At 43.3% G+C, this 17,709-nt stretch overlaps 1 protein-coding gene across 1 annotated transcript; it reads left to right on the top strand.

The window, feature by feature from the left end:
* The first annotated feature begins 3,112 nt into the window (after positions 1 to 3,112).
* Positions 3,113 to 12,815, top strand: CLEC14A (C-type lectin domain containing 14A). The gene has a single exon (XM_084632765.1). It carries the CDS (start codon positions 5,969 to 5,971, stop codon positions 7,421 to 7,423), a length of 1,455 nt encoding a protein of 484 aa, XP_084488891.1. The 5' UTR covers positions 3,113 to 5,968; the 3' UTR covers positions 7,424 to 12,815.
* The last annotated feature ends 4,894 nt before the right edge of the window (positions 12,816 to 17,709 follow it).

Here is a 17,709-nt window from a genome sequence, read left to right as displayed (position 1 = left end):
TGAGTTACAATAAATATGTAAAAGTCACATCGAGGATTCGCCCCCCCCATTACTTCATTTCATTTGTCCCACCTTTCATCAAATGATTAGCTAAACTGTATATGATACACATTGATTCAATAATTACTGTGCAATATGCTTTATTTTGGGGGGGGGGAGGGATCCAGAAACTATGAGACAGTGCCATTGGAAATAGTTATTATGGTAGATAGGAACTTGCATGACCTCTACTAGGTTATCTCTTCATAACTTTGTAAGTCAGTATTGCTATCGCTGTAGTCCTTTTTGAAGGTGAATAATTACATTTTTGTGATCTTGCAAGTTGTTACAATAGAACAGAAATTCCCATTTTCCTTTCCTCTCCTGTTTTCTGTAAAATAACAAAATTGCAGCATGGAATATAAATGCTAAGTGGAATCTTTCATTCTTTTATTTTCATTGTAAGAATGCAGTGAGATTAAGGATGTAATATCGGTCTCATTAACTGCAGTGGGGTCAGTATTTCACCCTAAGCATTTTCTTGAAGAAGTATATAGCTACAGGCCACTTATGGACCATATAATCAGTGGGTATTCTTCCATGCTCGTATATGATTTCATACATGGTGATGATTATTATTTCACTAAAGCAGGGCTTCAGGCATGAGATAAGTATTGTGCAGCACTGATTGCTGAAGCTGTGATGTCATACCCCAACAGATCACCTGTCAGAGACATTCTTTTTAGGAATTATGGTGGTGATTCTCACTTATGCAGAGTGCCTGTTCGTGTTAGGCAATTTAGGGCTAAATTCTTACTTAGCCCTTAGCTTTAACAGAGTGATGGGACTTTAGGGATAAATTCTGGGTTGGTTTTCCAAGGTAGTATGGCTGGGTGAGTAAGTGGCAGCAGAGCTTCAGGGGCTGGGTGCAGGTTTCTTGAGCTATTCTTCTTGTGCAGGGAATGGGGAGAGATGGGGAAATTGGGGATACTGAACTCGGCAGAATTCTTTTGTTGCTGGTCCAGAAATGAACAATATCTGCTAAAGAAGAGCTTAGCCCACCGTGCCCCCCACACCACTTTCCCGTATCATCTTGGGGGTAATGGATGCCACTGGGCATCTTAGCTAGTCTACCTGTCTACCATTCAGTGGCATTCTAAGTAATCATTTTTCTTGTCTCCTGCATGAGTAGGCTGATTTATGCATCTCCCCCAATGCATCTCGAAAACAAAATATAGCTTTTAGTAAGATTAGATTAGTGTATCCCTGCAACAGGGAAGCCTGCCCCTTTTAGGGCCTGTTGTCAGCCTGCACTGTTCCCTTATCAGCCCCAGCTGGGAAAGGGTCAGATGGTGTCTATGAAGGACTGAGAAATCAGTTAGATGAGAGCTGCAGGAAGGAGGTTGGCTCCTGTGCCAGGTCCTGAAGCAGAGAGAGTCACAAAGGGAAAGGCCTCTGGGACCCTGCAGCTAGTTAGGGGACTAGTTTTCTTTTGTGTTTGAATTAATGAACCAGATCCTGAAGGAAGGCCTTGAAAGAGAGTTGGTTGTGGCACATGACTAATCTGCTAGCCCTTCCTGGGCTGGGGGAGGTATGCCAGCAGCCCACAATCCCTCTTTCAGTCTACCTCTACTTAACATGTATTCCTTAAACCCTCTCAATTGTGAAACGTGTCTGCACACAGCTGATCAATTTCTTGGTCAGTCACATGAAAATAATTCAAGCTCACCTATAAAAATGCAAGATGGAAGCCTTACTAAAAAAAGGAGTTTTAGTAAAACCTCATTCGATTTTCCATTAGGTCTTACCCAAAATGGATAGACACTGTGGTAATCAAGGCCTTTATAGTAGAGAAAATGCTCCACACTATTAATAAAAGAAGACTGATTTCGCCACTGTTTTTCTCAAAAGATCAAATCGTGTAGGTGGAAGACTGAAGAATGCTACCATAAAGAGTCAAGCTATAATACAGGGGTCTCAAACACGCAGCCCACGGGGTTATTTTCTGCAGCCCACCAACCCCCCATGGCACCTCCGTCCCCCCAGCATTTACCTAGAGCGGCTCTGGCCCGGCCTGCACCGGGGGCAGGGCAGACTCCCTGCCTGCCTACCCTGCCCCCGCGCCGCTCCGGGAAGCAGCTGGGATCTGGGGGGCACAGGGGTCTGTGTGTTGCCCTGGCCGCTCCTCCAGGTACCTCCCCTGAAGCTCCCATTGGCCGGGAACGGGGAATCGCGGCCAATGGGAGCTTCGGGAGCGGTACCTGGAGGTGCGGCCAGGGCAACATACAGACCCCTGTGCCCCTACTCCCCCAGGTCCCAGCCGCTTCCCCGTTCCCAGCCAACTGGAGCTTTGGGGAAGGTACCTGGAGGAGCAGCCAGGGCAACACACAGACCCCTGTGCCCCCCAGGTCCCAGCCACTTCCTGGAGCGGCGTGGGGGTAGGGCAGGCAGGCAGGGTGCCTGCCCTGCCCCCAGTGCGCACCGGGCTGGACCTGCCCCCCAAAGCCCTACTGCAGCTGAACCCCCTGCTGCACCCCACAGCGCTTCTGCACCCCGACCCCCTGCCCTAAGCCCCGTGCCGCACCCCTCCTGCACCCCAACCCCCTGCCCTGAGCCCTCTGCCGCACCCTGCGCCCCTCCTGCACCCCCTGGGGGCAGGGAGGGGGCGGAGTTGCGGTGGGGATTTCGGGGAAGAGGTTGGAATGGGGGCAGGGAGGGGGTGGGAAGAGGCGGGGCAGGGGTGGGGCCTCACGGAAGGGGTGGAGTGGGGGCGGGGCCAGGGCAGCGGGGGGGGGCAGTGGCGCGGCCCTTGGGCCAATGTACTAGTCCTCATGTGGCCCTTGTGGTCATTTGAGTTTGAGACCCCTGCTATAACACAAAGAATCCTGATCACAACTAAAGTAATTTTTAAGGTTTTGACCAATGAATAGAATGATTTGATATTATGCAGCTGACTGCTGCATAACTTCTACTATTGTCTTCTTCATAAACCAGATGTTTTAAGGGCCTTTCATGTAGACTGATAACAGTGTTTGTGTAAAAAGTAACTGAGTGTTGTAGTTGTCAGATTATCCAAGAAAGTAATACTTTGGAAAAAGAGCAATGAGGACATGAAAAAACTTGCTTAGTGAGATAGTTCTTTTTTATTTAATTATTATTCTCTTTGCAACTGTGCTGGTTTAAGTCTTAAGCATTCTGTCATTCTGTGAGTTCACAGTTTTGTTTTTTCATGAGGGAGTGGATGGCTCAGGTCACTGGTTATGATTATACTGTCATCTCTGAACTGTTGGTTCACATCCAGCCTAGATTATAAGGAAATTTAAAGCTGATGGCCTACTATGTGAAATGAATTGGTAGTACCTGTCAATTTCCTAGTGGCTAAGCAATCACAATTGGTTCCAATCACTGCCCTCACTGGCAGTCTCAGAAGAGAAGCCAAGGAGTGAATGGGCATGGAGACTGAATTGTCTTCTCATCCCTAAAGATAGATTCTTCAGAACAAATTTGAGGTTTATTGGTGGAGTAAGGAATTCTTTTGCTGCTGTTGCTTTACTTGTTCTGTGCCTAAATAATGGCTGCTAGTATCCACCCAGAGCCATCAGTCCAGCACCTCTTACAAAGTAAATAAGTTCCATTTTTAAGCAGAAAAGTTTACAACCTTGTATGCCAACAGGATTTACAAAAAGAAAAGGAGCACTTGTGGCACCTTAGAGTACTCCTTTTCTTTTTGCAAATACAGACTAACACGGCTGTTACTCTGAAACAGGATTTACATTTCTCAACCTTTTGCCAAGGCCCTCCAGCAGAGAGGAAGAAGTGGGGACCTGATGTTTCTCATATAACAAACAAACCAAAACACATTTTTGGTGATAGGGGCCCAGATACCATGGTGCTGGGCATAGTATAGATGGATACCCTTCATACATAATAAATGAACAGTAAAAGGCAAAATTCATGTATATTTTTGGTTGTTAACCTTGAGCACAGACCGTATTGCAGTGAGTGGCTAATAGGATATGTAAAGACATGTAGCACGTTACCACCCAGTCCTGAAATCTTTACTCACACAAGTAGTTCTTACTCACATAGGACTAGATTGTGCACAGTTGCACTGCCCCGCAAATAGTCCAAAGAACAAACTGTGACTCTGTCATAGTTCCTCCCTTTTGTACTTGTTCTGAGGAAAGAATAAGTTACTTCACCATGCTTCATAAAGAAATTTCCTCCCTGCTGTGCATCTAACCAGCTGCTGTGGGCTGCAAGCTGGGAAATTGGAGCCATGGCTCCTTCCAAGGCCCCTTTCTGCCCTCTCACTCATCACCCTTGCTCTCCTCCCCACAGCCTGAATCACTATCTGAACAGCTGAGCACAAGAATAAGGAGGGTCTTACTTTCCTGTGGGGCTGACTAAGAGCTGTGACAAACTAGCCCATTAGCACTTCTGTTGAAGTCAGTGCTCTTTCCCCCATTTGAGCCTCTTAACAAAAGTATCTACTTGATACATCATGCTGTTTTTTATTAAATACATTGCAATTGTATCTGGATGACAAGCCTCATATACCCAGTTACAATATGGAATTCTTTCCACCTGAATACTTTAATATCTTTTACTGAAATAATTGTAATACCCTTGGCAATGACAATATTTGAACTAGCTTTACTTTAGTGAAAGATCAACAATAACAAAGTGCAAGCTAAATGAATTCAAAGCTCTGCTTCAAAATCTGTGGTACAATATGGCCCAGAATTATTAATGTGATTCAGTTTAGCCCTAATTCATTTTTAAAATACTCTGTTCACTGGGAAAGCTTCCTATTAGAGGAAATTTAAATCTTATTAAAGATTTAGACTGTATTATTAACATATGTTTTCCTTCCAAGTTTCATGTTGCAGGGAGTTAGTACGGTTGCCTTTTATCTTTAGGCATCAGAGTTCAAATTCTGCCTTGCACAAGTGAATATGAGTTTGGTCTCAACCTAGACCCTGACCTTGCAACAGGTGGACCCAGGGGCCATTGTTTTCATTTTGATTCAATTCATAATCCTCATTTGTCTCTGCTCCAAAGAGTTTACACTTCAAAGAAACTAATGCAAGGTCTACTTTTTTATGGTTCTTTGGGTAGGAGACAGAAATTTCTTAGGGACTGATCCAAGACTTTGAAACTCACTTCTGCAGAAACTAAGAATGACCACGAACTTCATCACTTTCCATTCCAAATGCAAAATGCAGTTCTTTTCCCTAGCATTCAAACATGAGAAGCTCATAATAAATCAGACACAAGAAAACAAAACTACACAAGCTTCTTTCTCCTCCAGGGAGAGGAATGGAGAAGGAACCCCTTGCTAGTCACATTGCTTAATGCATCAAGGGAAGATGCTCAGATACTGCAATGATGGGTGTGGTATAAGAACAGGAAAAGAACAGAACAGTGGCTGAATATTACTGCAGGTGTTGGAAATCAAACTAGTTAAAACCAGTGCAAACCACTAATGCAGACACATTTAAACCATTTTAATGCTTGCTTTAAATCAGTTTAGCTTAATTCAGTAATTTATTGACAAAAACTAAACAAATTTAAGAAAGAGTTAAACTGGTTTGAGTGTGTGTGTGTGTGTGGGGGGGGGTTAATTAGGGCTTTGCACCAGTTTAACTAGATGGAATTAACAATTGCACTAGTTTAACTAAACTAATTTTCTGTCCTGATAAGCCAAGCCTGAGCGAAACTACATAATACAGGCCAGATGTTCAGCAGTGATGAGCCCCCACAACTGGAGTTGGAGTACCTGAAAGATGATAATGGGGCTATACTCCCCGCCCTGTTATGCTTGGTTCCATTCACTTGCCGGGGTATGGAGGCAAGGAAAGGATATGGGTGGGTTGGTTGGTTGGGTTTTTTTTTTTTTTTGCTTAATCTTCAACTCGGTTTAATCTAATGTTTCCATACTGGTTGGGGGGAAACTATTTGTCATTTGTACTTCAACAAAACAAGGATGTTAAGGTCAAACCTCACTCCTGACACATTTCCTTTAGCGGAGGGCGGTGGGCTCGGAGACATTCTTGGGAGCTGCAAGGAGAAAGAGTTGGCTGGGGTCGAGCTTGGTTTCAGCTTGAGAATCCAGTCCTCCCCCACTTCACAGTGGGAAGGGAAGATGCGTGGAGCGATTCCCCTGTGCGTCCTCCTGCACGCCAGCTCTGTGCTGTGCGGCGCCGAGCAGCCCCCCGGGAACCACACTTGGTGCGAAGGCTCTGGCGCCTGCTACAGTGTCCACCTCGCCCAAGTGCCCTTCGGCAGAGCCCAGGAGGCCTGCGCTCTGCGCGGGGGAGCGCTGAGCACGGCCAGCGGGGAGGCAGAGGTGCGGGCCATCCTCGCCCTGCTGCGAGTGGTTGCGGCCGGGCCCGGCTCCTGGGTGTTCTGGCTCGGGCTGGTCAGGAGAGCGCCGCAATGCACCCAGGTGGAACGGCCGCTGCGGGGCTTCTCCTGGCTGGCGGGCACCCAGCAGGCGCTGCAGGGAGAGCCCGAGGAGTTGGACAAGTGGGTGAAAGAGCCGAGCAGGTCGTGCACCACCCGGCGGTGCGCGGGGCTGCAGGTCACTGCGGGGCGCCAGGACCTGGAGCCCTGGGGCTGGAGGGAGCGGACCTGCAAGAACAGCACCACGCAGGGCTACGTGTGTAAGTACCCCTACAACGGCACCTGCCCCGCTCCGCGGCCCCAGGGCGCCCGCAGCCTCCTCTTCTCGCTCCCTTACCAGCTGCACAGCGCCGCCCTGGACTTCAGCCCCCCGGGCACTGAGCTCGTGGTGGCCTGCCCCGGGCCCCAGGGAGACGTGCGGCTGCGCTGCGAGCTGGGGCAGGGCGGCTACAGCTGGACGGGCGCTGGGGAGCAGCTGTGCCCTTGCCCCTCCGGGTACCGGAGCCCCGGCACTGGAGCCTGCCTGGAGCCCGGAGACTGCACCAGCGCCCAGGGCGCTTTCCTCTGCGTGTGCGCCCAGGGCTTCCTCCTGGGGGCCGACAAGAAATCCTGTGTGCGCCCCGGGCACACTGGGGGCTCGGCCACAGCGGCACCCCACCCGACCCTGTCTGCGGGGGGGACTCTCCCCAGCAGCAGCTCGGGTGCGCCTCCCCCCCCCTCCAGCCCTCAGCCAAGCACAGCTGGGGAGGTAAAGTCCTCGTCCTCCCCCACCTATGTCTTCATCCTGGTGGCCACGGCTGTGGTGACGGTGGTGATCCTGGTCGGGGCCGTGCTGGGGGTCTTCAAACTCTGCTTCATGAAGAGCCCCTCCTCGGCTAGCCAGGACGGCAGGGAGCCGGCTCCCGCAGCGGCCGCAGAGAGTGATGCGGAGGCCACCAGCACCAGTTCCGAGAATTCCCTGGAGGCCCGGGGAGACGCGGCAGAGAGATTGCCCGGCGAGCCCAGCCCAGAGGAGGAAGCTCCTCCCGGGAATTAGGAACCTCTAGGGCACAATGGACCCGTGGAAGCTTAATTTGAAATGAACCAGCCCTGGCTTCCCCTTCGTGCGAGTGAGCCCAGGCTGAGCTGGCAGCTCCCACTCATTTGGAGGGAGGCTTCTTCGTGTCAAGGCACCTCTCTGCAGAGGAAGGTTTTGGCGATGTTTCAATGAAACCTTGAAAATCTCATCGCCCGGTTTTGTTGTTTTTTAAATGTATTCATGTAAATTGCCACCCAGCTTGGCAGACGTGCCCAGGACAATGCAGTGACAAAGGAAGGATCTGGCTGGGATCTCTGCAACATAGGGCTTGATGTGGCCTTTAATGCATTTATGCTTTAGGGCCAAAAGGTCAGACTTGAGTGCCCAAAGTTAGGCACCCAACTAAGTGGCTTGTTTTTCAGGGGTTCTGAGCACCTGAAGCTTCTGGTAATTTCCCTGGGAGTTTTTAATCACATTCTGAAAAGCAGGGCACTTATTTAGGTGACCAAATGTGCGTGATGGGGCCTGAGTTTCAGAAGTGCTGATCATCGGCAGGTCCTGTTGACTTCAACTGGAGTTTGGGTTCATAGCATCTCTGGGAAGCAACCAAGTTTGAAAATGTTGGCCAAGGTGCCCTACAAGTTGTAAATTATCCCTTGATGTAGAATATTTGAGTGGTATTTGGAGGCTTTAATTTTATTTTTAATTGTTTGAACATTTGGAGATGTACACTTCCATAATTTTGAGGGAAACTCAGATCCAAACACTATTTAGACAAACATTTTAAAAAAATGTCTAAGTTCATTGCTGTATTTGGAAAACCATTGAACTGCAGATAGGGAGATAGGCTAATGGGGAGTTAATTTTTTATTTCAGTCCATGGAAGAAAAATAACGGATGTTTTAGAATCGAAATCACTGTTTAGTTTGCTTCTTCATAAAATATGCAGTTTTGTATTGTAGTTGAACAACAAAATATTCTGTGCAATCATTTGTGCAGAATATTTTGTTGCTCAACTACAACTCCCATCTTTCTATTAAAGTGTTTAGATTTAATGCAGTTTGATGCAAAACTTCCTGAGTGCAAATAAGCCACCCCCATGATACCCAGAGTTGCACATCCAGAGTGTTGCCAAATTTTTCAGGTTAGAACAGTGAACATGAGTCTAAATATAGCCCAAATTCTTCTCTCCTTTGTCATATGAATTTGATGTGTTGATTTCAATGGGCTTCCCCTGGGAGTAAAGAATGGAAGGTTTGCCCTCCGTGCATCCTTCCTAGGTGATGCAATCCCTTTGTTTGTGATTTCCTTTCAGAAGTCCCATAAATCAGTTTTCAGTCTGGGCACAGAACTTACTTTTTTGCAATTCAAAATGCTGATACTCTCTTCCAATTATGGCATTGTGGATTCTCAGTTAAGGTTAGGGTGACCAGGCAGCAAGTGTGAAAAATCGGGACAGGGGGTGGGGAGTAGGAGGAGCCTATATAAGAAAAAGACCCCAAAATCAGGACTGTTCCTATAAAATCAGGACATCTGGTCACCCTAGTTAGGGTATTAATGGTAAGTATTGATTTGAAGTCTTCTGAGTGCAATGAGAGACAGATAAACTGGATTGCCACCAAACCTGTTCCACAGAAAACCTTTTGTTCATTTAAAAGAAGCAAGAGATTGGAAAAGTCTGTTTCTTAAACATTTCCGACACTTTTTTTCCTATCCGGACCTGGCCTTAACTCCCTCTTTCCCTCTGCTCCCCTCTTTCCTAATTTTGAGGATTTGATTTAAAAAACAAAGTAAATTCCCAGACTTTTTTCATGCAAAGATAGCTATGAAAATGTACACCAATGTAAAGTGATTCTATGGCTAAAGTTTGCCACAGTGATTTTTTTCCTAAAGATCATGAAATATTTGGAGTACCCTCTACCTCAACCCACATCTGTCTAATCTTTTTGACCTGTGAAAAGGGTCCTTTGATTTTGGCAGGGGAATTGCAGCCCAATTCATATTTGTGTGGTGCAGTGCTGCACCAACCTTTGCTGATGGCTCTAGGTCCACCATAAGCTCCTTCTGAGCTGGCTACATATTCTAATACAGCGGTTCTCAAACTGTGAGTCAGTACCCCAAAGTGGGTCGCAATCCCATGTTAATGAGATACATTTGGAGTGCCTCAAAGAATTGTCTCATTGGCCTGCCCCAGAATCAGAGGTGAACTAGTCTTTACAAAACAAACTGTCTCCTAATTTTCATATTTTATAATATATTTGCAGTTATACTTTACAAAGAGAAATACTTTTCATCTCAAATATAAGCCATCCAGGAGGGTTGATTCTGTATTCAGATGTGCATATTTCTGAAAAGTGACTAATAGGTCATATGCGGCTTTCAGTCATTGCACAATTCCCATTGTCAGGAATGTGAGTAACCAGTGTAGACTTGGAAGCAGTATATATTGGGCTTTATGTTGGTCCACACATTGAACTCAGGTCTTTTGCATTCACCCATATTTCTAAAATGGGCTATTTAAGTCACTTGGAGCTTTGGGGAAACTCTTGCTTGCCTTATTTTTGCAAAGTTTTTAACACAAAATCCTCATCTCTTTCCCATTTCAGACATTGGAATTCCAAAAAGGGCTATGAAACTGCTTAAACAGTTTTGTCTTTTCAAGACTAAATTATTGTAATTCTTTGTTTCCAGGAACCTTGTACACACATGGCTGTATTCTGAGAGGTGTTAGGCACCTGCAATTCCCTTTCACTTTAATTTGGAGTTGCAGGTGTTCAGCACCTCTTAGGATTTGACTCAGAGGATGTAACTTATGCAAAATGCATGGAGTCTGGCATCACCCAGAGACATGAATGTGTGGGCCACTAGATAATTTATACATTTTGGGGTGGATTGATTTGCCTGATAATGGTCATTATAAGCCTAAAGCTCAAGTTAGTTGTGTGTTTACACAAGTTCCTGGTCAGTGGATGCAAATTCTCAAATTCCATTTACTTCATTGAGAGTATATGGACAGAAGGCAATGTGTGGCCCCAAGAACATAAATTATGAACTAAAGTGAAGTATCTTATTTTCTACATCCTGATCATGGTATTTTATTTGTGAAATTGCTAGAGTTGCAGGGAAGGAAAAGCCACACAAAGGTCTTGCGTCTCCAGATCGAGGAACATAATGAGCCAGGATATCTATTCAGCAAGTCACAATAGGCCAGGTTGCCTCCCTCCCTTTGAAAAACCATGGGAGAGGGGACATGGAAATCTCTGCTGGGTTTTTTCATGGAGAGGGCCTCAAATTATCCTGCTGGGACAGGGTTTGCCCTGGAGAAAAACCACACCAAAGTTGGCAGATCCTGGGGCATCTGGCTGTACCTATACAGCAGCTCTGGCTCCACAGGTCCCCACTCCTTGGCACTGTGGCTTTACTGAAGCTGGACTACCATGGGGTCCAATGCCACAAAGCTCCAAGGGCCTGGGCCTGGATTAACTTTTCCAGCTAACTTCCATGGGGGGTGGAGGGAGGGCAATGTGCATTTCTCCAGTTACCCTTCCTCTCACTCCCCCACCCCTTGACATGACCCTGTACACACAGGGAGCCCTCCACAAGGTTATTGGTGCGTCTCTTCTTTGCAGAGGAAGGGGAGATCTGAGGTCGGGGGATCCTCCCTTGTGCATGTCTATGGAGGTACAATCTGGCTTTATAGTTAGGTGAAGCTCATGGAGTTCACGGTTTCTTAAAGCTTTCAAAGTATTTTTGCTGTTTACAAAACTAGGTCATACATCTTTTCTTCCCCCGACTTGTAATTTTCTCCTAAGGGAAACTTAATAAATAAAAAGTTGTCCTACCTAAAAGGAAGGTGTTTTATATATCCGAGATGAAAAAAAAACCCTCCAAAAGCAAAGTTAGCATGTGTGGGTACCCTGGATATTGTATATGCTGTATTTATTTTTGCTTTACAATAATTCTCTCTCTCTTCCTTTTTTCACATTCTCCCCTTTGTATTTGTTTTCCCTCTGCCTACTTTCTGCTCTGTTTTTACCTTATTATGTCAATGTATTTTTTCTTTAAAAAAATACAAACCCAATAATATTTGAATTTGGTTTGAACCCAAGATGCCTGGATGGACTTGAAATTTGTACTTTGGTACAAAATAAATTCATCCACCTGTGATGCAGATCACATAAATATGGGCGGGGAAGGAGATAAATTTTTTGTTGGCTGGAAATTTCTGGAATGTTTAAAACCCAGAGAACAGATATTTTGGGAGCAGAGGTAAATAGTCTTTGCTTTTCCCCAACGCCCTACATTTAGATTGTTGTCTTCTCAGATGTACAACCAATAAGTGGCTGGTTTGCAACATACAGTTTTTGCACATATAACTGCTAACACAATAACCTCAATGCAATTGTCAGCACTGAAGAAACATGCCTGATCCAGAGTCAATTAAAGTTTTGCCATTCACTTCAATTGGAGCAGAATCAAGTCCATACGTTTGGATAAATTCATAAATATATATTAAAACTTCTGAGATGGGCAAACTGTGTATACTTTTTATTTAACTATCATGTAATACCACATGTGAGAGACCACAATGAAATGGAACTATACATCCAAAATGTGAGAGGGGTGGAGAGATGTCGTGCCCTGGTCCATGCATGTCACTGCAGTAGCATGTGTGTCTCTTGATGGTTTTTGAACATGGCATACGACACTTAAAAGTGGATGTTATTTGAATGATTTTTTGACACATGAAAAATACTACTCCATCGCCTACTAGAATACATATATTGTATTGGGGTTTGTACAGGGTACAAATATATTGTATTGGTCATGTTTATATCATTCAGTGTTTTAAATTATCAGATATATATGACCTATGTTATACAGGTCAGACTAGATGATTTACTTAGTTCCTACCCCAAGGATCTCACAATCTGTCTTTTTGTTCTGTTTCAGAGTAACAGCCGTGTTAGTCTATATTCGCAAAAAGAAAAGGAGAACTTGTGGCACCTTAGAGACTAACCATGCATCGGATGCAGTGAGCTGTAGCTCACGAAAGCTTATGCTCAAATAAATTGGTTAGTCTCTAAGGTGCCACAAGTCCTCCTTTTCTTTTTGTTCTGTGTTTGTACAACACATGACACAATGGGCATATGGTCCATAACTGGGGCATCTAGGTATTATGGTAACACAATAAATAAATAATGGTCCATTTTGACCTTAAAATCTATGAATCTATGTTAAAAAATTGAAGGTCCATATACTTATGTAAGGAATAAATTTGTCCACACCTCTCATCTAGCACAGTAGTCCAAAAAATGCATCCCTTTGCCATCTCTTGAATCTCATTTCTAATCCCTTAATTCCTTCCAAGGTAGTTTAAACAGTTATAGACATATTTTGGGGTGTGTACATTTTGATCATGAATGTATGATGAATATTTGATTATTTAGATTCATCATATAATCAATAACATTTTAATTTTCCAAAAAATGTTTAATAATAATTTAACTACTGAAGGTTTCAGTGTTATGAGAGTAAAGTGAAATCTAAAGGTGGCCAAGGACAAAATTCAAATGCTTCAAAGCATTTTAAAAAACAAACAAACACCGTGTCCTGTTCCCACATACTACAGTTTCCTGAAGATTTAAAAAATGAATAAACTCAAGTTTTCCCCCAGGAAATATAATTTCCCTATCATTTAATTAAGCTTCTTTGTGTTTTAAAACTGCCTTATCTTTCTTAGGCTATTTCATGGAGCTTAATCATTGATACACAATACTTAATTCCTTCTGGATAGAACTGTTTTTTTTATTTCTTAAGGATATAGCCGTTTGTTGATGTTCTAGATAATGCTGCGCTGAGGATGATATTAATACCCTGTTCAGGGGGCAGTACAAAGTCAATATAACACTTAAATCTCACTGAGGCCCTACATTGAGTGCTAGGATTGTGCATAGCCTTGCGCTGGCCCTCGGCTCAGTGCTGATTTTTACCCATAATGCCTATGGTCGGGGGAACCTGTTAGACTGAAACACTTGTGCCCACACACTTGGTTTGTTTTTAAATGTCTTCTTTCTCTCGTAGCTGCAGTTGTAGAAGTTCTGGGGACAAATCAGCATCAGAACCAATTTACAAACAAATAAACATATAATTTGCGAAGAGACTCAGCCAACTATCTGTCCCCGGCCGCACACCACATAAACTTTCCCCATTTGTTGTTTCAAGTGTTTGAACTCATAAGGCCTTGGCCTTCAAATAGATCAAGAGTTCCATTTGCTGATCAAGGAGCAGCACATCTTGTAATATGTTAGAACAGCATGATGTGTTTCCCAGAACATAATTAGCAGCGCTGGTCTGTTGGTCTAATGATAACGTTTTGCCTCATCAGGCTGGAAGTCTGGTTTCTGTTTAGATCTTGCTTTCTCTAGACCAGCAATGAATTTTGTGGAGATAGTATACTCAGCGGCTGTTCAGAAAGCAAGTCCAACACATTGCTCACCACCAACCCTTCACACTACATAATGAGTATCAATGATGGCTCTGAATGAACTCTCCTCCAGCCCTACTTAGCCAGTAAGATTGATGGAAGACCCTTAGCACTGAAGTCAAAACCACCCTTACCTCCCAAAAGAATAAGTAATTAACATAAAATATTTTTCCTCTTCACTAACAAAAAGTGCTTATTCCCTCTCTTTGTTATATCATGAAATTAAAAAGGATTAAAACACAGTAAGCAACATAAGCATTACCCTATTTGTATTAATTGTGCATCATAGTCTAATTTGTTCTATACTGTAATGGCTTTAGTTTAATAGCCAATTCTTGAATGTATTCATTGCAAATTCCCTTTTTCTTACCTTACAAATCAGATAGAGACAGCGACCAGGGATTGCCCTGCACATCAGACAGAGATTGCTAACACTGCTTTCAAAAATTCTGAACATAACTTATCTTGCTGTTTTACAAATTCAGTCTAGAACTCTCAAAAGAACGCCTTGCTGGTACATCAGAGCAAGACAGGTTTGCTGGAGTAAAATACTTTACCTTATGTTTGGAATGTGCCTTCCTTTTGTGTGTTAAAAGATTGAAGTGGCCACATGTTTAGCTAGATTTAAAAAGAAGATTGCAATGCTCTTTCTATACTCCCTAAATAACTTTGGGAAAGTGGGAATAGTTTATGTAAATTGAATAGTACCTGTGCAGGAACAGTAGTCTCATGCTACATATAGTCCATCATAATGAAATATAATATATTCAGCTCTTCTAGATAAAATACTCACTCCTATGATCTAGCTAACAGACCATAAGTGATACACACTTTTGATAAATATAGGTGTTTGATGAGCTTATCTCCCATTCTTGGGGGTTTCTTCTTTTCATGCTTTTTAATTAATTTTTGGTTTTGAGGAAAGACCCTAGACCAAGTGCTCTTGAAACTGAAATCCTCTATAGATCAGATAAAGCACAGTGGGATCTATTGTAGCCCTTAATGATGAAATTGTGAATTTAGTTCAAGCATATGGGGAGCAAGACATAAGCCACTTCTGGTTCTTAAAAGAAAGTATATTTGTTTTATTTATATATCACATTACAGGCTTTTTTAAAATAAAGTATTAAATCTCTGAATCTTATGTATGGGTGAGGGGAAGTACAATAGTTTTCCATTCCCATTTTGTTAACATATTAACATTACTTTCTGTATCAAACAAAAATATTGTAAGAAAATTTTCTATTTGAATAATAAAAGGGAAAGAGGCAGGGGCAGAGGGAAAGCCAGAAAGTTGAGATCATAAAAGTTTGAAATATTCAAAAAAAAATCAGAGAAGACTAGGATTTCTCTCTCTCGTACTGCTTCTGCCATCTGTTTGGTTTCTAGGCTTTTGTCTTATGGTTTATGGGTACCCAGCAACCTGCTTATGGTAATACTCAGTTCTTAGAAAAAGCTCAGATACTTTGTACCTTTACAAATAACCACTAGCTTTGAAAGCAGCAGTTTCAACACTCATATACTTAACATATTTTATTCAAAAGATAGAGTTCTTTCTCTGGAATTGTGGAGCAAGACTTGCGAAAATAAAAATCCTTTGTCTGAATGTATATTTACAGCATATTTTTCTGCTCACTACACTCACAGTAAGAAAAGGAGTACTTGTGGCACCTTAGAGACTAACCAATTTATTTGAGCATAAGCATAATTGGTTAGTCTCTAAGGTGCCACAAGTACTCTTTTTCTTTTTGCGAATACAGACTAACACGGCTGTTACTCTGAAACCTACACTCACAATGTGATCACTAACTCCAAAGCTGTCTTCGGTGGTTACAAAGGTGCAGCTGAAAGCAGAATTTTGACTCCTTTGTCTAACGTGAATGAAGTTTCAATAGTTGGTGCAGGAATCCCAAATAATATAAAGTGACTACTGGAAGGTCTTTTTAATGTCCAAATGATGCTCTGTTTCCACATCCAAGCCTTGCCACACAATCCAAAAGACTGTTTTTTGTATCTCTATTAAGAGTTCCTTCCCTGGCCTTGTGTCCCTTCTCTCTCCATTTTGAACTCCGTCTCCTTCCCTTTTCAAGGCTATGTAGCGCTCTGTCCCTGCCTATCTGTGATCACTGGTCATCTGCCACTCCCTTGGTCAGAGTCAACATTCCATCAATTCTGCCTCCTTTCATGTCCCCTTCTCCCCTTTTCTGATACTGCCAATATGCCTGGGATGTTCTCCCTCCAAATTCTTTCTTAACCTTCAATTTCCTCTCAGAACTAGAGTGACCAGATGTCCCGATTTAGGGGCTTTCTCTTACATAGGGCCCTCTTACCCTCTCTCCCCCACCCCCAGTCCTGACTTTTCACACTTGCTATCTAGTCACACGACTCAGAACCTACCTTTCCACTGCAAATAATGATCTTCTCATCCATTCCTTTGAACAATTGAAAACAAATAGAAAAAAATCCCACCAACCTCTCCCCAATCATAATTATAAAAAAGAGGCAAACAGCTAAGAATTAACTTGACATGTACTGTACTATTTAAGTACCCCCATTCTCTGTATTCCCCCCTCCATCTCTTGTGCTGTGATCAGTTTAGATGGTAAACTCTTTGAGGCAGGAACCAAGGGGTAAGAGCCTCAGATGTTGTAAATTAGTGTAGCTCCATTGACATCGATAATTTACATAAGCTGAGGGTCTGGCCCCTTGTCTTTAGGTTGTGAATAAGCAGCTTTTTATATAGGTTTTTAAACAAACAAAAAGCCAAAGGAAGAAACTGCAGAATCTAAGTTATAAAAGACATGTTTTTAAACAGAATGTTGTTCCAGTTCTTCCAAAAGGAATCAGAAACTCTTTAAAGGAGCTATTTTATAATATTTTGAATTTAGCTTAGAATTTATTTATTTTTTGCTCTCCCTGTGGCCTCAGTCAGATCATATGCAAAATAAATCTGCAATGATGCTAGGAAAAGAAAGTGATTAATAGGGTTATTGAGTTTTTTTCTAATCAAAAGATCAGTGCATTCTGCATTTTCCTTTTATCCATGTCTGGTCTCTGCTTGATTATATAATATAGTAGACTCCACAGAGGATTTTATTTTGTACACTTCATCCAGCTAAAGCTTCCACTGAGCCTTCCACTGGCACTCTGATAAATGATACACCCTTTTCGTTTCATTACAGTGCATTCTAACCAATAAACACCTTGTCTGTCAACTCAGCTAGCATTGTTGCAAACAGGTTCCCTTAGTTTTCAAAGCTAGAGCCTTAAAGCAGCTCTTTCACCCCAACAGGAGATAAGCACTCTATCATCAGTCTGAAGATGGCAGTGGTTAGTCCATACAATGAGTGTAGGGCATGATTTTCAGAAGTGCTGAACACCTGCAGCTCCCACTGATATTGATTAGAGCTGGCGGTGCAATCAGACCCTCTTGAAAATCAGGCCCATAATTTTCAAGTGCTTCCCCTCCAATTCCAAACTAAACACTAGATCAAAAGCATGGTCAGCTGTGTAAACTGAGCCAAAGACCACCTGAGGATAGTCCTGGGGTCATCATGGTGGCCATTTAATTCTGATTCAGAAAGCTAGTTATCCCTCTTGATTTTGCAATCACCAAACACTACCAACTTTGGCACGTCCCATTCCACCATGTTTAGGTACTGAAGTAGTTCACAGATAGACTCTGCAATGCAGCTCAGATACCATGGTGATGAGCATGAGTCACATTCTCAAATGCAGAGTGCTGGAGACTGGTGGGGTTGGAAATCAGAGGCTGAAAAATAGTGATTCTTTTTGGAAAACAGAGTGAATTCCTTGA

Source organism: Lepidochelys olivacea, assembly GCF_965140295.1.
Source record: "Lepidochelys olivacea isolate rLepOli2 genome assembly, chromosome: 6".
Lineage (NCBI taxonomy): Eukaryota > Metazoa > Chordata > Testudines > Cheloniidae > Lepidochelys > Lepidochelys olivacea.
This window is presented reverse-complemented; position numbering and strand designations above follow the sequence as displayed.

Coding starts and splice junctions, on each gene's coding strand:
- CLEC14A (XM_084632765.1), top strand. CDS start 5,969: ATGTTAAGGTCAAACCTCACTCCTGACACATTTCCTTTAGCGGAGGGC.